General features: G+C 45.5%; 3 protein-coding genes and 1 long non-coding RNA gene across 6 annotated transcripts in view; 3 read left to right on the top strand and 1 right to left on the bottom strand.

Annotated features, from left to right (window-relative positions):
- The window catches only part of doc2a (double C2-like domains, alpha), a 67,928-nt gene extending 62,226 nt beyond the window's left edge, over positions 1 to 5,702 (top strand). Inside the window, exons 10-11 of the mRNA XM_024802169.2 lie at positions 626 to 722; positions 1,086 to 5,702. Coding sequence (XP_024657937.1) covers positions 626 to 722; positions 1,086 to 1,222 — 234 coding nt within the window. The 3' untranslated portion in view covers positions 1,223 to 5,702. The remainder of the gene's footprint in view (positions 1 to 625; positions 723 to 1,085) is intronic.
- A 914-nt stretch (positions 5,703 to 6,616) lies between these two features.
- LOC105941032 (uncharacterized) lies at positions 6,617 to 7,445 on the top strand. The gene is made up of 2 exons (XR_001167676.4): positions 6,617 to 7,239; positions 7,339 to 7,445. It is a non-coding gene; the product is annotated as an uncharacterized LOC105941032 (long non-coding RNA).
- A 361-nt stretch (positions 7,446 to 7,806) lies between these two features.
- On the bottom strand, positions 7,807 to 12,398 carry LOC101487382 (uncharacterized). The gene is made up of 2 exons (XM_004556477.4): positions 12,054 to 12,398; positions 7,807 to 11,027 (listed from the first exon to the last, which is right to left on the bottom strand). The coding sequence occupies exons 1-2, from the start codon at positions 12,244 to 12,246 to the stop codon at positions 9,979 to 9,981; spliced, it is 1,242 nt and encodes a 413-aa protein (XP_004556534.1). The 5' UTR covers positions 12,247 to 12,398; the 3' UTR covers positions 7,807 to 9,978.
- The window catches only part of LOC101487665 (uncharacterized), a 40,504-nt gene continuing 30,930 nt past the window's right edge, over positions 12,086 to 21,659 (top strand). Inside the window, exon 1 of one of the 3 annotated variants that reach the window (XM_076883498.1) lies at positions 12,086 to 12,216. The gene's annotated coding sequence lies outside the window, so the exon portion shown is untranslated. Of the gene's footprint in view, positions 12,217 to 12,499; positions 12,601 to 13,540; positions 13,890 to 21,659 lie in introns of those variants that run through there. The other 2 variants (XM_004556479.3, XM_004556478.3) reach the window with 2 other exon arrangements.

The following is a 21,659-nucleotide window of genomic DNA, read 5'->3' on the forward strand; positions in this document are numbered from 1 at the left end:
TTAACAGGAAGAAACCTTCAGCAGAACCAGGCTCAGGGAGGTTGAGCTGAGGGGAGGAAGACAGGACAAAAGACATGCTGTGGAAGAGAGCCAGAGATGAATAAGACATCATTTTCCAGCAGCATTGTCTTCCAGTTCCTCCTGAAGCACTTCAAAGCCAAACAAGGTCTCTCTACCAAGTTCCAGATGTACCCCGGGTTCACCTTCTCGACAAAGACAAGGTGGGAGTGACAGACTGGTCTGAACAACGCCACAAAGACGACTTTTCAACACCGAGAGATGAGAACAGGTCGGAAAACTAGTTTGAGGTGTTGACTTGGCCTTGGTCCCAAGATCTCGATCCGACTGAGGAACTGTAGGGTCTGCTGGGAAAATGAGGCCGATCCATGGAGGGCAGAGAACACCTTCAGAAGTCCGCAGAGTTCTCGATGGGTCAAAGCGAGGAGGATCTGTAACATTAGGATCGGTGGATCTGACCAATCAGTGAATTTTAGCTTCCTGATGGGGTTGGAGGGTCTGGTTGCCTCATCTGAGCTGCAGGTCCACCCAGCGTGGAGGACCACCTCTCAGCCCCGTATGCACTCCATCCCTGCATCTCTTCCTCTTGTTTCTGTGTTCACTGCAGGAGTTCTTCTATGAGATCTCCCTGTCAGAGCTGGCCAACAAGACTCTGGAGGTCACAGTGTGGGACTATGACCTGGGCCGCTCCAACGACTTCATAGGTGAGCGAGCGATCAGCCCTATCCACCTGAACCCTGCAGCTTCTTGGGAAGTTGTCAGAAATGTGTTTTGTACTTGCGTGGAGTGTCTCAGTAAGTTTAACATCGTCCTCTGGCTCAGCTGTGAAAAACTGCTGTAAATATTCATGAGTCTAACACATGCTGAGATTAGTGTGTTTAAGCTTATCACTGCATATTTATCACAATTACCATCTGGATTACTGACTTAATTCTTCCGTTTTCATAAACGGTTCCTACTCCGTTAGTATTCTCATGTTTGTCCTCAAACAGCCAGAGAGGACACCTGAGGCGAGACTGTTACGCTAACTGCAGGAAGTCTTCCTGTGCTTCCTTCCTGTTGTTCAGGTGGCGTCTGTCTGAGCTCCAAGTCCCAGGGCGACGCCCTCCGTCACTGGACCGACTGCCTGAAGAACAAGGGCCAAAGGGTGGAGCGGTGGCACATCCTGACCAACGAGCTGCCGCGAACCCTCAGCCACGACTAACCCCGAGCAGCGGCGTCCACGCATGCAGACGGTCGCTGTCGATGTTCACAGAGATTCTCGGGGTTTTTACAGCACAGACGTGAGCGACTTCAGCACAGGAAACAGCGGTAACTTAATGGACGAGTGTATTATAATATGAGCCGCCATGAGAGCAGGGCGAGGCCGGAGCAGCATGGTGGTGTGCCTTCATTATTGATCTGTAAGTCATCTGGAGCAAAGAGGCCGTTGGGTCCATCAGCAGCGTCACATCTGCACTCAGCATCAAAAAACAGGGTCAATCTCCCGACTCATGAAGGGTGGAACTCTCCGGTGACGCGATGTGGCAAACAACATTTACAGAAACTAAGGGGCTGGAAGAGGCATTACAATTAAATTAAAACAAAAACCTCAAACGTTTTGAGAAAAGTTACAAATTTGCCACAAAAAATGAACGTTTTGTAAACAATAATATTATCTTTGACATGTTTTGGCAGCTTTTCATGAACCTTGTTTTAAATTTTACTTAATTTTTTTGTAAATCTGCCCATTTTTCATAAAATTTGTGTATTTGTATCTTTTTAGTTTGTTTGGTTTTCTTATATTTTCACATCAAAAGACTTTTGTCTTTGGGTTTTTTTTTTTTCATTCTTATTCATACATTTTCTCTGTTTCCTCTTGAATTTTCCTTTTTTTTTAGAGAAGTTTAAATTCTAGTAAATATACAATTTTTCTCATATTTTTTTGCTGTTTTTCTTTAGTAATTTTATATTTTCTCTCGTAAATTTGCCATTTTTTCCCTCATAATCTCGCTCCTCTGCCGAGCCCCTTAGTTGTGATTTTTGCCCTCTCCTGGCCTAATTTGCCATCATAGGAACTCATCAAAGTTAAGAGAAAATGTGTGGAATTTAAGGCTGAAATGGATTTGCATGTTATTTTCCTGTGCATTACGTGTCTGGTGCTCTTTTAAAAAGTAAAAACGAGAAAGTCAAGCAGTCAGAAAATCTCTGTTCTCTGTTTACACTGAACTGTTGTTCCTTTGCTCGAGCACAGTTCAGTCCTGCAGTACTTACACAGCATGCTGTGCCAGGTTTACATGTACGTATAATCCAGACTGTGAGAAACATGCATGGACGTGTCTTGTGTTGCACTATAGCTAACAGCTAAAAGAGCTTTTGGGAGAAACTGAGCGCTAACGTTAGCTAGCTAAAAAGCTGATGGACTTGTAGCAAAGAACAGCTGAGCTGATCCACTTCCTGTTAATCCCATTTGACACAAAATGTCGGCAGTTCAGCAGGAGGCGCTCTGAATGATTTCCCACTGCTCCTGCACAAAACGTCCAAATTTCATTCCAGTTTTAACCGACCTAGCATCCATAACGTGTCTGAACTGAAAGTCTTATGTGACAGTCGGCGCTTTGATAAACGGAATATTTCAGCTCGATGTGCTTCGGCATCGTGGAGTAACGTGTGGAGAGGAAGCTGAACCCATTTAAAGATGAAACACATCAAAATATGGACAACGTGAAGCTTTACGTTTGCTGGTGTAAAGTGGAGTCTTACAGTTGGTGGTGTTTTAACTCATGGGTTCAGGGAGGTCAAAACCTTCCTGCCCTTTGGATGATGCCGTCGTTTTGTTGAGGTTCAGCCGTCACACGGAGGACGTGGGGTTTCTGTTCGCTGTTGTGGATCATTTGGTTTAGTTTTGTTGGTAAAAACTGGTTGAAAATGATGACGAATGTAACTTCAGTTCAGTTACGCCTCCAGTGTAACATTACGTCTGTGGTAATGAGACCTGTTTAAATCAGTGGGTAGCTTTTTCAAGTGTTGTTGTTGGGGAAAAAGACTTGACGGTGTGCTTTTCCTTACTGTAGCTGTGGTTTGGGGCCAGAAACACTTTTGATGGAGTTTGGATGCAAAGCTTTATTTTGCGGAGCACCGTGCAAATATCATCCTAACTGCATTTTAAAATAATCTCTGGTAAAAGTTTTTGTTCATATGTATTACTCTGTGGTGACTCAAGCATGTGCGTCAGCGAGGACTCCATCCACAGCAGTGACCACCAGTCTTAAAGGGGATCTATTGCAGTTTTATTCTCTCACATATATACAGATACGTTAAAAATAAGTTTATGGTTTTATTTAACTTTACCTGAAACTAATGACTGACACATAAACTCAGCAGGAAGGGAGGCGAGGGTCCTTTTCTGTGGCCATGACAAAGAATGCAAGTTCCCCTCCCTGTGCAGACATGGAGGTAACGCCCTCGATTACTCTGTCTGCACTCACGAGTGATTAATCACGTGGACGCTTACATGTCACTGGGACTGCTGGATAGTTGGTCGTTTATTCAGCTGTGTGAAAATCCCAGAGGAACCCACCTGGGGGATTAATAAAGTTTTATTTTATCTAATCTAATAACTTTGATCTCAGCCAAACCGATTTACTCACGAACAAATAAAACACTGAAAAAAGCCAAACAATTACATTTTTAGGTTATCCGAGTGACGTATATATCATGTTTAACCTGAGTAACGAAAGATCACAGGGGGTCTGAAAACGATGAAGCTGGGAGTTCGCTGCTCTTGTCGGCTCCAGTGACCCTCGAGCTCCCGGTCAGCGATCGAGCTGGTGGGTAACAGACGTCTCTGAAAACGTCAGAGCAAATATGCGATGTCTTGATGAAACGAACAGATATTTGAGGTTTACACAGCTACATTTTCACCTGAAAATATGTTAAAGCTTTAATTTGTGACCCAGAAAGAGAAATAAGAGAAATATTAAAACTTAGTAGCTGCCACCATTGTTGGAAACTGGAATTGACTGGGCTGCGCTATGAATTCTGGGATATGGTGGACCATGAAGGACACACACGACCCATCCTTCAAATCTGGGGAAAAGGAGGACGCATTTGTCGGCTGCATTCGGAGGAGTCTACGAATTTGGACAGCCTTCGTTGCGTTGCTGTGACGTAATCGGTCTACAAATGCGGCCTCAGGAGGATGCAGCCGACGTTTTGGGACGCAGCTCTTGACTTGAAGCTGATGAGTTAGCTAGCTGGGATCAGAAATAGACTTTAGAGCATGAGGTTCAGGCCTATGACAGTGAATTATCGCCTCAAAGTTCAAGAAGCGAGTGAAGCAGACGTTGATGTCTCCAATATTAACACAACTTTTATTTTTTGGAACAACTTTCCAACCAAGACAACAGATACAGCAAATAAAGTTATTGAATGAGTGAAACGAGTTAGAATAGACGGGCCCGCGTCCAGCTACAATGTAGCTACCAAATGTAGCTACATTTAGCTACATTTGGTAGCTACATTTAGCTAAAGTAGCTACATTTGGTAGCTACATTGTAGCTAAATGTAGCTACATTTGGTAGCTAAATGTAGCTACATTATAGCTAAATGTAGCTACATTTGGTAGCTACATTGTAGCTAAATTTAGCTACATTATGTAGCTACATTATAGCTAAATGTAGCTACATTTGGTAGCTACATTGTAGCTAAATTTAGCTACATTATAGCTAAATGTAGCTACATTTGGTAGCTACATTTAGCTAAATGTAGCTACATTGTAGATACATTGTAGCTACATTTGGTAGCTACAATGTAGCTAAATGTCGCCTTTTGAGGTGTTTGAAAATATAGTCTGAGGTGTTACAACTTAGTCATGTACTCAGTGTGTACTCAATGTAGCTAAATGTAGCTACATTTGGTACACATGGCGCTGCTTTTAAAACGACGTCTGGTTATCAGAGAATGTGATCGACAGTTTCAAATACACACCGTGTTATCCTCAATCATTAGCTCAGAAGCTCTGGATGCTTCCAGAAAGAGGCCAATCCGGAGAAAGTAGGCTTTTAGGGAGGGGAACCTTATAACGAGACAGTAGCTTGTTTCTGACAAAGACAATTTTTAAAAACTGTGAATCATGCAAAGCTACTCTAGAATAAAAATGTAAAGCTGAGCATAATGTGACAATAATAGGTCCCCTTTAACGCTGCAGGGGAGCTCCACCTGTGAGGGGGAGAAACCAGAGTGCCTGACATCGTTTAAAGACACTAACCAGAGCAGGTTCAACATGAAAACTGTGTGGGATAAAATCAGTTTCCTTCTCTGATGAGTCATAACGCACGGATCACACTTCTATTGCACTCTCCAGTAAGACTGTGACAAACAAAATGCATCCCGTCGACTGATGATGACGATATATCAATACAAGTGGTTCTTCCTCGTTGTTGCATGATGCAATATGTTGATATACTTCTTTATATCTCTATACTCCGCCTGCCTGTTTTCTAATGGAAGTGAGAGCTTCAGGGACGGCTCGTGTTCCAGACTCTGTTTACGCTGTTGTTGGTCTTCTTTTATGCACGACTGAATGTACGAATGTGGCTTTCTATACGATATCGTTGTTTACACACTAAGCTCGTGCTTTACAGGTGTTCTTACATTTCTATCAGGTGTTGTATGTACGATGCAACAATAAATTTGGAATGCAATGCAAACAGGAGAGTAAGTGTGGATCTGTTCTCGCGCCGGGATGGTCCTGGCTGGCGCCACGCCGCCCCCTGCTGCCTGAAAGCACAACAGCAGCTCGAACGCTGCAGTCTGTCAGCCAAGTTCATTCTTGCAGCAGGATGAATGAAACCACACTTGCAGCTTTTTCAGCTTATAAATGTGAAGAACCTTCTAACGCAGGGGTAGGCAACTCCAGGCCTCGAGTGACGGTGTCCTACAGGTTTTAGATGTATCCATGATCCATCACAGCTGATTTAAAGGGCTAAATGACTCCTCAGCATTTCTTGAAGTTCTCCAGAGGCCTGGTAATGAACTAATCATTTGATTCAGGTGTGTTAACCATGGGTGAGATCTAAACCCTGCAGGACACCGGCACTCGAGGCCTGGAGTTGCCTACCCCTGCTCTAACGCAACACAAACTCACCTCAAAGCTCCACAAAATCTTTTTTCAGATCCAAGCTTAATACTGGCTTTTACAAGCTCATATTTTTATATAAATGTTATTGTGATTCACCTTTCTGACTCACATCAGCTGCTGAAGCAGGGCTGCTTTGTTACAGCAAAACTCATGTTTATCAAAGAATCTGGAAACTTGTGTATTTATGAACTTTACTCATAATTCAGCCGACAAAACTAAAAGAAATGAATCAATGTGAACCGAACGAGAGCTGCCACAGGACAGAGAAGTGCTGAACAGAGAATATGACAATAATATATCAATAATTTATCTCAATTACATCGCTGGAAGCCAAATTTGTTGTTTAAATTAAAATTCTAAACTCAAAGTAACAAAACGTCCAATTTACAGTGAACACCTCATCTGTATCTGACACAGGGCTGAAGATATACCACGGGCCTTGAATGCAGCAGAGCTCTCATCAGGTAAGCACAGCAAGACACCTGGACTGTGTTTAACGTGGCGTCTGTATCGATGCTGCAGGAAGCAGCTTCAACTCTGAGAGAAGAATCTGAAAGGGTCACAACAAACTCAGGAAAGGTTTCAATTTTTTGTTCAACATCAGGAACCAGGAAGAGCAAGTTCTAGTTCTGGGAAGCTCTTCCTCTGAGCAGGAGGAGCCAGTATCAAACAGATGGCTCCAAGTTTCTCAGCTCAGTGAACCGACACAGATCTGCTCACCTCACAGGTTAACATGACGTCGACAAACAGATGCTGCGTTGATGTTATTGATGCTTTTGGACCAACAAAACAGCTTTTTACACCTGTACTCGGAGTGATCTGATTGGTCAGTAGGTGATTTTGTTGATGCCTGGTCTTGAACGCGACCGTCTTCAGCGCAGGTTAGGCCTCGACAGCGAGTTGGCACGACGGTCTCCTGAGAGGCGGGACTTCAGGACTTCTCAGCCTCTGTACGCCGCGCTGATGAGCCGACGCTCTGACGGCGGTTTCAGCAGAAACACTGAAACCTTAATAAATAGACTGTACGATGTGATGGCTGACCTGGTGCAGACATGAACTCCACCTGGTTCCTGTGAGCTGCAGGTAAACACGGTGGACAGGTGAGTGTGCTCTGCAGGTGCTAGCACTGATCACTATTAGGCAGCTTCAGCATAATTCAGATAAAAATTCACTCGCTTGTATTTCCTGTTTTTCATCAGCCTTTCCGTTCGTCCTGTTGGGAATAACTGAGGAAACAAGGAGCGTGCACACTTTCACTTTCACAGATTGTGGAATGAAATATTTGAATAAAGGCTTTAAAATGTGATCCTAAAGCAGAGCAGCTGTTTGTACTCGCTGACTTACATGGTATTTGTCATGAACTCAGTTACTTTCCTCTCAGAGTTAAAAGCTGCGTCCTGACATCTGTCAGATCTGATAGCTTAACAGTCTCACAGGTGGAGGCAGTTTTTATACTTTTACATACATTTGAAGAGCTCAGGTGGGTCTCAGGAGTTTTACAAGGATCGCTGATTTGAGAGACTTGACCTGAGAAAATGAGCTCAGCTGATCTGAGCTCAGTGAACTGTCTGAATAATAAACCAGGGGCGGAGACCTGTCAATCACAGACAGACCCGCCCACTTCCAAAACACTGAGATGGAGAAAACACTTCACTCAGTGTGATGTCACAGCTCTATGCTCAGCTGTTATACTGTCTTATTTCACTAAACATCATGGTTACCAGCCCATCAGCATATACTGCCCTCTGGTGGCATATCTGTGCTCTGCACACCGTGTGATGTCCTGATACCTGTCACCTCATCAGGTTTTTTTGTTTTGACTTTTTTTAGCCTCACTGAGTCAAAATAAAACTTTTAGTTTTCAGAGTCAGGGTCCACGTGTGTCTTTTTACCTCGTTTATTAACAGCCACATTTAACCCTTTAACCACCCGAGCACTCACCACGACCTCTTTACCTGTCAACTTCCTGTCCACAAACAGCCTCATTCGTGAGTTTAAAGTCTATTTTCCTTTCATATGCCTTCAGGACTCTTAAGCTGCTTCCATGCTGGCACAGCGTCGGAGGTGAGCCCTGATAACGCTGGTCGGGGAGGGCAGCTTAAGGTAGAGGCGTACCTAACGAACTGGCAGCTCAGTGAGGTGTTTCAGGAAGCGCCTCGTGGTGCTAAGTAAGCAGACAGTTGTGATAACAGACGGGTATATTTGTGATGGAAACAGAAGAAACAAAGCGCCACGCAGGAAGTGACCCGCGAGGAAAATAAATAGATAAATAACAATGTCCACATAGCTGCCTTCAAACGCCGCCAAGTCCCGTTAGAGAGAAACCGTGTCAAAGACGGGAGGACGAGGAGGAGCGTGCTCTTCATCCTCTGCAGTTTCCCGTCGCTCGCCCACGTCTTCACACGTTGGCCCGCGGCGTCTCACTTTCAGTTCCTGCTGCAGCTCGCTCTGATCACACCTACAGACTCACAGCTGCAGCTCAGTCACATCCTCTGCTCTGATTGGTCAGCCGCTATCTGACCGACAGCTTCACCAGTTTTCTGTTGTTCACATGAATCCGTAAATCTGCTGACAGCAGCAGGGACGCACCGATCCGACGCTTCACCCACGAAAAACTGGCTTCAGGTGTTCCTCGCCGGGAGGCAGAGAGCGAGCGTCGCCTACAGCAGCTGAAACACTCGCTGCAGGCTTCAAGTCTAATTCTACGGTTTGTGCTTTGTGAGCTTTTATTTTTTAAAGACTGACCGGATTCTTCCAACCGCCAGTCGCTCTGATCCGGGATCTGTGGTCAGTGTTTAAAAAGCAAAGCCCACAAACTGTGACGATCCGGGAAAAATCTCCATCAGCCAGGATTTGTCCCAGAAACTGATCGAGCACGAAGACGGCTCATCGCTGCCGACGCTTTAAATACATTTACTTAAAGTTCTGGAAAGTCCTAAAGTGTCTGAGTGAGCTTCATGATGCCAGAACATAATCTGAATAAAAGCCGAAGGTAAAATCTAAAACGCGGCCCGTTGTTACACGACAGGAACTGTTTCAGGTTATGAAACTGGCTGATAAGGCAGGGGTGGGCAACTCCAGGCCTCGAGGGCAGGTGTCCTGCAGGTTTTAGTTGTGTCCTTGAACCAGCACAGCTGATTTAAATGGCTAAATTAGCTCCTCAACATGTCCTGAAGTTCTCCAGAGGCTGGTAATGAACTAATCAGGTGATTCAGGTGTGTTGACCCAAGGTGAGACCTAAACCTGCAGGACACCGGCCCTCGGGGCCTGGAATTGCCCACCCCTGTGATAAGGGGTTAAAACGCCCTCTGCTGGTAGGTCCGTCACTCGCTCGCAATAAAAGTGATTTTTAATCTCACCGAGTGACAGATAAATACATAAATATAAAGTTTGTGCTCTGATTGGAGCTGAGTGCGGAGGATTTCCTGCGCCTCCTCACACATGGAGAGGAGCAGACAGCAGGAGCATGGAGCATGTTAGCATGGAGCTAAAAGCTAAAAAACAAGAGAAGAAGCTGGGATGGGAAACGCCATCGCTGAGCAGTGTTTGAAGTTTTACACACAGAGAAAGAAATCTGTGGGTGCATCAGCACGAAACGCTGCCCGCCCACCGTCGCTGTTAGCGTGCTCTCTGCTGCGCCAGCTGCTAACGCGAGTAAACACAGAACACCTGAAACGGCTTCAGCTGCCTGAAACATCAGACCGGTGCATCCCTGCAAAGCGACGTCATCGGTCATACATCCAGCTTTCATTCGATGACTGTGATTGGCTGCTGTGTCTGAGCATTTCTGCCCGGTCATTCCGCTCTATCTTAATGGCGTCCATTCCCGAAGCGCCCAATCAGGCGTTAGCCACAAAGCACATGTCCTTCTTCATGTGAATCTGCAGGCCGCTGGCGCTGGTGAAGGTCTTGGCGCACTGCGCGCAGCGGTATGGTTTCTCTCCCGAGTGCGTGCGCTTGTGCTTCTTCATGGTGTCGCCGTCGCTGAAGGTGCGGCAGCAGAACGGGCAGCTGTACGGCCGCTCGCCCGTGTGGATGCGCAGGTGACGCCGCAGGTTTCCTCTCTGGCTGAAGCTCTTGGAGCAGAAGGTGCAGCGGTGCGGCCGCTCCCCTGTGTGCGTGCGCAGGTGACGCCGCAGGTCTGCCGACTGCGCAAACGACTTGCAGCACCAGTCACAGGCGTAGGTCTTCCTCTTCTGCTCCAGGTGGAGGCGGAGGCTGGCGGCCTGTCCGAAGGCCTCACCGCAACGCGGGCAGCGATGGACAAGTTCGGGGATGAAAGCGGAGGCTGTGCTGTCTCCGGCTGCCGGCTTCTCCTGGGAGGACTTCCTGCTCCGCTCAGCTTCCTGCCTCTCAGCGCGCACCACCACCACCGTCCTCTCCGCCTCCGCCCTGCTCCAGAACTCTTCGGCGGCACCGTTTGCGGCCTCGGTCAGAGAGTCCGTGCGACCTTTGGGCTTGCTCACGCTGTACTCCTCTGGTTCGGCTTTGATGAGCGCGGGGGGCGGAGCCCGGGGCTCCTCCCTGAGCACTGCAGGAACTTCAATGTGAATTTTGGGGACGGAGACAGTAGGAGGGTTTAGGGAGGAGTGCGAGGTGACAGGTGAAGTTTTCCCATACGCTTCCTGTAGACGGTCAGGCTTTGGTGCCACGTCCCGCAGCTCCAAGAGCTTCTTCTCCACAGGCAGGTGCACCGGCCCCGGAGAGGAGTCGCTGTGGACCGCCAGCAGCTGCACAGACACCACCTGCTCATGGGTGGGCTTGTCCACGTTCGGCGGCGGCGGTCTGGGTGGGTTCGGGCGAGAGTCCGGCTCTTCGGAGCGAGGCCTCCACTCGGGCTCACCAGGCTGGTCGGGAGCCGCCAAACCAAGACTGGACCTGGTGGACTCTGAAACACAGAAAGCAAACAGTTGATGCGACCGAACGACGTCCAGCACGTCAGAAGAAACATTCGACTCACACCTGGAGCTCCAGAGTTTACACTTGTTTTTGGGCCCCAAGAAAAGCTTTGCATGATTACATTTCAAAATAAGCTCCCTTTGTGTTACACTGTCACTCCTGAATAGTGACAGCCCCTTGTCCTCTAAGCCAGCTGTCTTCAGATTGGCTGCTCTTCATAAACAGGAGGTGGGTGGGGCCATTTTAAAAAAATTTTTTTAAGCTCACAGGGATACATGTACTTATACTGACCTCAATATTTAAAACAGGACATAAAACAAAGCAGAACAGCTCCATGTTAAGCAGTAGTGCCACCAGGCGTCAGCCAGTTATCCTCATTATTTTAGAGGTTGACATATTTTCACAGGTTATCGAACATAAACAACTCCTTTGCGCTCACCGTCTGGTTTCTATGCAAATGTGTGTGTTTTTTTACAGTTCAATGTGCTGTACCGTAAATATGTACGGAATTCCCCTTTAACAGAAACCCGAATGACCGAAAGTCCTTCAAACTTCCTGAAAGTCAGCTCTCCCCAACTGACACCTCACGCAAAGCTCCTCATACCAAAGTCAATGTGACAGTCTGTCAATTTAATGCTCAGCTGTGTTCCCCCCTTTATGTTTAATGGGGTAAATGAGATACGTTGTGTAAATAAACTTTAAATGAAAACACTGCGTGAAAAAAAGTGAAATGAGTACCTACATCAGGTGACTCTCATTAGGCTCGAAGGCAAAAAGGAACTGACACGAAAAATGACAGAAAGTCACATCTATCGTAAAAATGTCGGTAAAATCAGACGGTTTGAATGATGCCGAATACACGAATCCGTCCTTAACAACACATAAAACCGTGAAAATCTGCAGTTAAGCCTGAATTTAACGTTAAAGCGGCGTATTTCTATTAAACAGGCGGATTTTCATCGCAGTTCTGAATGCGCGTTCTCTCGCGGAGCTAGCCGGCTAGTTCGGCCCTTACTCAGCCACTCGGTCCCGGCCTCCAGGAGCAGGATGTCCCGCAGCTGCCTCCGCAGGCTCTCGTTCTCCCGCTTGGCTCTGGCAGTCTCCTCCCGGTACTCGGCCACCGTGTCCTCCACCACGTCCAGGATCTCCTTCACCACCACCGTCAGCCGCTCCGTCAGGTAAGCGTTCAGCAGCTGCAGCTTGGTCATTTTGATGCTGGGACCTCCAACAGCTGCATCCACACCGGAAACAACAAACCCGACAGGAAACGCTCTTGCTCAGCTCCGGTCTTTCAAAATTAAAGCGTGGTCATCAGTCTCTGTCCGCAGACTCCATCGCTGAAACTGGAGCTCAGCCTTGTTGGACGGCCTGTTGCTATAGTAACCTCATAGCAGAGATGTGACATATCTGATGATGTCATGAAAGATGCTCCAACAGCACAAACACGGTCCAGAGGTCCAGTTCAGGTGACGCTAGCAGAAAGCTAGCAGCTACAGCCGCCTGTATTAACTTCCACCTGCCGGTCAAAGAGGCCACGCCCCTAGCAATGCAAACTTTAGAGGGTGAGTTATACAAACAGCTGTTATGACGGGGAAATGATCCACAGAGACCAAACAGTTTGTGTATCCGGCTGTAAACATGTTTATTACTGCTGTAAGGATTTAACATAGGAGTCTATGGGACTGGTTCCCCTCTTATTTTGAAAGAACTACCAGGAAAGTGTGTGTCAGACTGAGCACCTGTAACACGTTTGTAAATGCAGTTTCACACTGTGACCACTGGAGGGCAGGAAACACATGATTCTCAGTATAAGGGTCTTATTCAAAGTAAGAGTCAAAAACCTGGGAAATTATTTAAAGAAAGAAAATACAAATCTCATAAGCTTTTTTTAAATCACAATAAAAACACAGAAATATATCAAATGTTTAATATGAGCTCATTTTTCATTTGATGGCAGAAACACGTCTCAACAAAGCTGAGACTGAAGCAATAAAAGGTCAGAAAAGTATCCTCCAACAGACCAGCTGCTGTCCTCGGCTCACAGACATCACAGACTAATGTTAGAGAGGAAACACAGACCTGTGCCGCTGACATCATCATTTTTTGTGTTTTGTGCAGCTTTATTTATATTTGATATATCATCCTAACTTTTTCACAGTCGAGGTTGTACGAGGCGTCGTTGAGTTGAGCAGATTTCGTGGTGCTTGTCTTGACCAATAGAAATCTTCCTCACAGGGTTGATTTCAGGTTTTAATTTGGGGCTGATGTCGCAGATTCTGCTAAATATGGGTCAGAGTCTGGTTGTTGGATCAGGGATTTCAACTTTTGTAAAAGCAGATCTGGTGGCAGAGAGGCACTAACATCAATGAAAAGGGTTTGAGCTTTCATCTTGAGGCTTTTATTTTGAAGGCTCTGTCAGAAGGTGCTTTTAAGCCTGAGCCAGCTCGATACTGAAGGAAAGATGGAAAGAGGGAGAGGAGGGCAGCTACTACTACGACACACACACACACACACACACACACACACACACACACACACACACACACACACACACACACACACACACACTCTTAAAGCACCCCTCCCTTTCCTTTCACCTCTTGCGGTGGAGCAGACGGAGCTGCTGCACAGACTCTCTGCATCACAAATCAAACAGATCTTAGTGAGAGGAGGCTGAGCGAGCCACAGCATCATTTAATAGAAGATCTGACGGGTGTTTCGCCGAGCGCAGCGTACTGTCATCTCTCATTTCAGCTCCTATCGCTCACATCGGGGGATCTGTACCTCCCACTTCTCCTGCAGAGACACGATGAACCTCACCCTGCAGCTTACCGTGCTGGACTAGGACCAGGTGAGCGTCCCGGGAAAAATCTTTCAGTTTCACAGGTTGGATGTGCAGGACATGTGCGGCTGCCTCCGCCTGGGTGGGTGTGTCACTGCATCACACCTCCAGCTGGATTCTTCTCTTTTCTTTGTCTGCCTGTGATGAAGATGAAGGTTTTGGTGCATTCATACAAAGTGTGTGTGTGTGTGTGTGTGTGTGTGTGTGTGTGTGTGTGTGTGTGTGTGAGAGAGAGAGAGAGAGAGGCATGGACATGTTCATGCATCACTGCGTGTTAATTATGTATAAAATATGGCTGCAGTCGTGCTGCCTCGCAGGATTTCATTCAAGCTTTTTGGGTATTTTCTAGAAAACAGACACCGCCTCATGTCCTCGCTGCCTCGTGTCCTTGCTGCCTCGTGTCCTTGCTGCCTCGCCGCCGTGCCGTCCTTGCCTGAGGTGGATCATAGGGCTGGGTATCGTGACTGATTTCTAGAATCGATTTGATTCCGATTCACAAGGTCCCGAATCGATTCAATTCGATTTAAATCTGGGAAATTTTGCCTCAGACAGTCAGAAATATTATAATTCAGATCAGCACATTTACATATTTTTGTACCTATAAAAAGGAAGCTGACACACGCAAGACTTTATCAAAGGTGTGAGCGTCACAGCAGAGGCCTTTGTGTCAAAGTAGCTGAAGATAAAACAGAAAAACATGAAGCAGATTTTCCTGTTCTGGATTTTATAAAAATATTCTGCAGTCGATCAAAAACGAAAGAAAACAATTAATCAGCACATGAACATCACCTCTGAAGTTACAGCGGTTTTATTACAGACACAGCGTTTTGCATTTTGTATCATTTTAAAAAGTTTAAATTTGTTCAGTATTGAACGGCAGAAATTAGGTTTTTCTTTTCGGAAGTAAGTAAAAGGAAACAAACAGCGTCCGACAGCCTGTAAACAACGGCAGAGAATGTGCATGTAGTGTGATTTTATCCTGGTGGAAGCAAAACAGCAAAAGTCAGAGTGAATCCATGACGATGTTTGTGTGAAGCGTAGTTTGGATCTTCTTTTGCTGCTGGTTCGGTCAATGTTGTTTGGAGAGAGATCAAACTAACAGCTTCAGAATCAGCGCAAAAAGGGCGTGAACACAAAGCTCGACCCGCCGACAGATCAGAGTCAGCGAGCTGTCGGCTTTCAGCCCCGACCGTGTCCGTGCCGTCGCTGAGAAAGTCACAGCTCGCTGATCCTGATGCGTCGGCGGGTCGAGCTTTGTGTTCACGTCTCTGTGCAGAAGCCTGTTCCTGCTCTCAGTTACTGTTTTCATCTTTGGTGGTTGTTGAAACTGAGATTCTGGCATTTCGGGCAAAATAAATTTATATTAAAAAATCAATTCAGGATTTGAATGAATCGATATCACGTTATCCAAGCCAGAATCGATTTTAATCGATAAATCGATCATCAAAACCCGCCCCTAGTGGATCAGTTTATCCTGCTTTGCTCGAGCTGGAGGTTAAACTCTGAAAATATTTCATTTCCAAAAAACTGAAAGAAACAAGAGCAGATTGTTTACAGTCTGAAGTCGGCCAAAGAATTTCAAATTAAACTGCCTAAAAAAATGTGAATATTATTTTGAAAGTCTGCCTTTAAAGACTTTGAATGTTTCCGTTTGACTGCATGAGCTGGTTTTAGTCACGGGGACAGCTTTAACTGAGAGCAGTCACAGTCAGGAGGTGTGACCCGCCCAAAGAGCGAGGAGGTGACAGCAACATGGCCGCTCTGTGACCAGGCCGAGAAACAGGAAGTTGAATTTTGAGTTTAGAAAATAAAACAAAGATTCATCCTTTCAAAACTGCTTCAAATCTCTTGTGGGGCCGCTGAGTTTGGATCAGTTTGTAGAACCTGAATTTAGCTGAATATGGAGGCTGGATGTGATGTCACTATGATGTCATCTGACCCTCACGCCGGTGCCTTGCCAGCCTTGCCGTGAGGCCGTGGTCCTCAGCCGGAAAATGGTGGAGTGCCTACTCCGGTCAGGGATGAGTTACTGCCCCAGGTGGAGGTGTTCAGCTATATCGGGGTCTTGTCCACCAGTGAGGGGAGCATGAGACTGACAGATGGATTGGTTCAGCACCTGCAGTGATGCGACCGCTGCACCAATCTGCGGGGGTGAAGAGTAAATACTCTAGGAACAACAAGTAGGCCTGCAGAGCGAGAGCGAAGTGCTCTAATAGGGTGATATGGTACTACAAGGTCATGAAGATAAGCTGGGGAAATCAGCTTTTGTTCTAGTCCCTGTCAGGACTCTTGCTGCAGTATTTTGGATCAGGGTTCGCCCATGAACATGGTTTAGGCTGGTTTTGGATCATCTCGGAGGACTTGGAAGTCGGTGGCATGGACGTTGGGATTGGGGCTTTGGGTTTTACACTGGTCTTGGACTCATTTGGCTTTGGAGCATCTCAGTGAACTTTCCACAGCTCTTGTGTGGATTACTCCTGAAACTCCCCGCACAATCCCAGACTGATCCATCTGTTTGAGGGCTCTGCGTTCTTCTTGTAGTTGAAGTTGAGTCTTTCTCATGGTGCCTGCGTTGGAGAAGTGAACATCTATAACCTTTGCACAGGACTACAGACAGCTTTAACCGAAATAAAGAAGACAAAGTCAGCATATGAAGAATCAGGTTCAGAGTCCACTTCTGGTTGGAGTGCTTTTGCCTCTGCAGCTCCTCTACATACCTCCATCAGGTCAGCCACCAGCTCTCCAGTCAACCATGCTGGATCAGGGTCGAAGAGGCAAACTCTCACGAGGTGGAAGATGTTCCTGTTCAAAGAAAAGCTCGTACAGAGGCTTTTACATTTGTTCCAGACAGGCAGAGAGAAACTGAACCCTAACTCTAACCTAGAGGGGTTTTATGACTGGGGCGGGACCAAACCCTGACCCACCGTAAAACATGATCTGAATCTGGATCCAGGCTGTTCTAGAGAGGAAAAACAAACTAAACATGAAAGGAAAAAGATTTTAGTTACTAAAATTCAACAAAATGAAAATCTAGACTTCTGGAAACAAACTGGACCTCCGGGGTCACGGGGCGTTGGAGGATGTAATCACATTAAGAATACAAATCTAAGTGAACGGTGAGATGACTCACAGCTCTGAAATCTCCATCCAGCCTCCAAACATATTTTTTTCATGCTATAAAATTTGAACAGATTCATTTTGTGTCTGTGGTGTAAAAACAGCTGATACGAGTCCATGTTTGTCCAACGGCTGTGAGGCTGTTTCATCCTGTTACAGCCTCGTCTCTCAGACTCATGTTGTCAGAGGGTCCTGTAGCTGATTAGCGCCACAGCTTCGCAGCTACAGCCCAACAAGCTCAGTCTGTGATTGCAGGGACGCAGCCATTACCCAGGATTTCATTAAAGGCTTCTATCATGTCAGCGCATCATGACTGGCCCAGCAGCATGAAACAAACATCTGCAGAGCCCCGAGTCATTACGCCGCCGCCGCAGAGCTAAAAACAACAGACTAATGGCTGCGATGGTCGTGTCTTCCTGCTGCCGCTCCCTCCGGAGTGCCCGCCACAGCTCGCAGCGCTAATCCTGCCGCTCGCTGACAGGACGAAGGCAGCAGCAGGTTAATTAATGTTAAACTCCGGTTCCTGTAAGGACCCTTCATTAAAGACCTTGTGACCCTCCTCCAGCCAATGAGATCAAAAGGGGAAATCTGAGTCCCTGATCTTTGACACGACAGTAAAATCTCAGCGTACCGCTGTAATCAGCAAAATTAATGATTAATAAATCATTAAAATTCATTGATTTTGTTTGATTTAGTCACAGAAATCTAGAGAACTACAGACTGTATGTGGAAGATGGACATGAAACAATTTGCTTCTTTCTGTTTTGTGTGAGATTTCTTTTCCCTCATTTCTCTAATCTTTTTATCATTATGATGATGAAATATCCTTATTTTTATGGGAAGTTTTTTTTCCTGTTTTTTATGGAAACATAGTTTTTGATGTTTCACTGTGAAGCTTAAAATTTTCATAGGTAAGTTTGTTCATACGTCTGACAGACTCGGTCCCAAACAGCAGCCGCTGAAGCTCGCGGGTCTAACAAATAATTCAAACCGGCATCCTGAGCAGAAGCTCTTTAATTATGTAGGACACCCCCGTGTCTCCATGTTCAGGAAAATTCAGGTTGTTAAAATAAAAATTTGAAGTATTCGCAGCAGATAAAAAAACTGTCCTGTGCTTATTATCCTCGAAGCCTCTGATGTGGGTCGCATAGAGCTCTCTGCTGTTTGGACAGAGTCACATTTTCTAAACTATTCTTATTTCTAACTGCAGTAAGCTGATGATTATATGTGCTCCTGTCATTCTCTCGAGCTGGTTCTGAAGTAAAAGCTCCATCCGAGGTTATCTGCTGCAGAGCACGTCAGATTTTTATGATGATCAAAGGTTTTGTGTGAAAACTGGAAACAGTTGGATTTTCGTCTTGAATAAACATTTTCAAAATGGTCTAAAAAAAATGTTTTAGCATAAAAGTCATAAGAATATAAATTTATAATAAAATGAGAACATGCAGTTCCTCTAACATCCAGCAGAGGCAGCAGTAGTCGGTCCCCAGAGAAGCAAACATGTTTAGTCCAGATGAACAGAATCAACTTTTGGAGATTTGCTTACCTGGATGATTGAGCATCAAGACGTTTACATCCTGATGCACAAACTGTTTGATGTCTGTGTTTAAATCACATTAAGGCTTAAAGTTAGGGGTGTGGCCTCTTTGACTGACAGGTGGATGTAGCTGTAGGTCTGGACCGTGTTTGTGCTGTTGGAGCCTTTTTAATTCTGTCATGTGACCAATAATATGGCCGCTGTGAGGTCACTGTAGTAACAGACCCTGAGTAGCAGTGCTGAGTTCATCTTTCTCCATCACATTTCATTTTAAATGATTGATGGGTTTTAATACACAGATCCAGGATGAGACCGGATGAAACTTAAATCTTAAAGTTAAAGAAGTTTTCTTGTAACCTGAAGCTCCTGAGGTAACCAACAAAAGAACAAAGAGCCGAGTGCTCGCCTCGCTGAGTGATGAAGAAGGGGAAGAAAGAGGTAAACACCCTCTCGTCCTCTTCTCTGAATGCTGAGCACGTCAGCGACTTGGGAGGATCGGAGGTGTTTTGCAGACGTATCCTGTGATCTGCATCGAATGACACTGATGCTGCTATACGGTCGCACTGCATCAGGGAGCACGTGCAGCTTCGTGCAGCGCTGTAATAACACACTCTGCTTCAGTCAGCGAAGCAGCGCTGCAGCGTTGGGTCCTCGGGGAGGGGGACAAGCGATCGATGCAGTCCTGGCAGTCGTTACAACGGCGAGCGTGTAGGCGCTGCGACAGAGCCCCTGCTCTTTAGGAAGCAGCTCGTCCTCCAGGCATCGCTCGGATCGATGAGCCTGTCTGATTGATCCGATAAGATTACTGCTGATCACAGTGAGGAGCACAGGGGTAGCGCTGAACCGAGAGCAAACGCAGCACAAGTTTGAAAAAGTCAGATAAATGATGCTGCTTCAGCTCCTCTCTCTTTACACAACAAACTTAGTTTTATGGTCAGCACAACTTTAGATGTAAAAATGTCTGAAATATCAGCACTCAGGGAATCTGCAGTGTTTCCAGTGTTAATGAAGCCTGTTCTATCTTATGTTCTCTTAGAAACAGGAAGTATTGTTTGTGGAAGGATCACATTTAATACATGCGGCTTTATTTTTTCAGTGTAAACAACATTTAAAGACGTGTCTGAATCTAAACTCTGTCTCTTTTGATTGACGGTGAACTGCTCGTGTCAGAAAGCGTGTGCGGCAGACAGCACGAGCTCATGCTGGCACCTGTCTGCATCCACCGTGTGGAGCTTGTGTTGGAGTCTTCCCTCGTTGGTTTCCAGGCTCCTGTTTTTCTGTTTAAGGACAAAGATGGTGGAGGACGTCTGCATGTGGCGCAGGCTGGACCTCCACCACACGTTACCCAGTGTAGCCGTGACCTCCTGTTAGTGGGAGCCGCACATGTGAAACAGAAACAGTGGTTACTGGACGTAACTGCAGCTCTATGAGTGTGTCTAAACGTGGACCCAGCTGGGGCAGTTTCTTTTCTTTGTTGCCTTCTAAAAGCAGAGGAGCGATGTGGACTCTGAGCTGCATTCTCATTTTGCATTCTGCAATGGCCACCAGGTGGCGATACCTTTGCTTACAGCGTGACTTCTGGTCCTGTAGAAGTCTACGGGGAGATCGGCCCTCCGCTGTAACACTTGCCTGGTTAGTTTATGGGTTTGGTCACTGATCTCGGGTCCTTTTTTAAATTTGATAATTCAGAGTTTCAGAAAGGAGGATTGTGAATATCGAGGATACGCTCCTTAGGTAGCGTCTTATCAATCGCGTCATGTCGCATCCACATGCTGTCATCTCAGAGCTCTGAGCTAGCGCCCGTCACCTGACCGGATCAGATCTGAGGATGTCACAGCTGGTTCAGACATTGTTCACGTTTAAATCCAAGGATGTAAAAACAGATAAAGCTGTTGTGACTGAAGGCTGTAATTACTCCTCCGCCTGCTCGTACTCAGACTGACTGACAGCCTAATGATCCCTTCCATAACTTCTCAGTCGCTGATAAATTACATGATTTTTACTATGCTCTTTGTTCACCGACGCATGAATCCAAGCTCCTGACGGCGCTCACTCCTCCTACACGAAGGCCCGCGAGCTACAAACCTCAGCAGCAAGAAAGTGTTGAGTCACTGTTATTAAACAGCAACCTGATCAACCCACACAGATGCTGCAGATCTGTTTTATAAATATTTCTCTCCTTTTTCTCGACCTTTGGAGAGACAAAATTATTCTGAGCTTTGTGACACGCCGCTGTCATAATTTCAGCATTTAACTTTGGTGCTGTTAGATAAGCTGTCAGAGAAAACGTCTGAATATTTCATGAATAACTCCGCCGCCCGGCCCATTTGGAGGAATCTCAACTTTTATTAAGAACAAGGAGCTCAGGATAAAGGAACTCTGAACATCACAGCTCAGAGGCTCCGCCTACAAAGGAACATCTCAATAAATAATCCAAATAAGATGAAAAGTTTAGAAGTCAATATTTATATACATGTGTTTTCATTTTATTCTAAATTTATTTATTTATTGCTTGATAAAATGAATCAAATTGACTTTTGAATGAATAGATTTGGAGAGAAGGATTCTTTATGCAAGCAGGAGCTGCTAAAATTAAAAAGACAAAATAGTAGATAAACAAATTTAGGGTTAAAGATTGATTTCAATTAATGTGATCCGTGTCAATATTGTTGTTATTTCACTGGCAATGAAACTTTTTTCACACTCTCACATTGATGTGTTCACTTTTATGAAAAGTAAGTAATAATCAGTAAAATGGTGAATAATTGGGACCAAGTGGTTTCTATGTGTGGAGCCTCAGGACTCATCTGAGGCTTGGTTTCCTTTAATATCTCTGACGCCAGCAGAGCAGAAATCCTGTTCTTTCATTATAGTTTTAATATCATGTCTCCTCTGCTGCATCTACCGACTCGTTCTCAGGACGCTGCAATTTAATAAAACTGAACTTATGAGAGGAAAGAACCTGCTGAAAGCATGCAAGGATATATGAAGGATTATTGCTTTTGTTGCTAAATTATGCATTTAAATTAGTTTATTAATCTCCTCTTTTTATAACACATAAACATTGAAACCAAAAAGAACAACATGATTTAAAAACTACAAAATCAAATTTCGTTTCTTAAAAG

The sequence above is a fragment of the Maylandia zebra genome, linkage group LG4 (assembly GCF_041146795.1).
Source record: "Maylandia zebra isolate NMK-2024a linkage group LG4, Mzebra_GT3a, whole genome shotgun sequence".
Classification (NCBI taxonomy): Eukaryota; Metazoa; Chordata; class Actinopteri; order Cichliformes; family Cichlidae; genus Maylandia; species Maylandia zebra.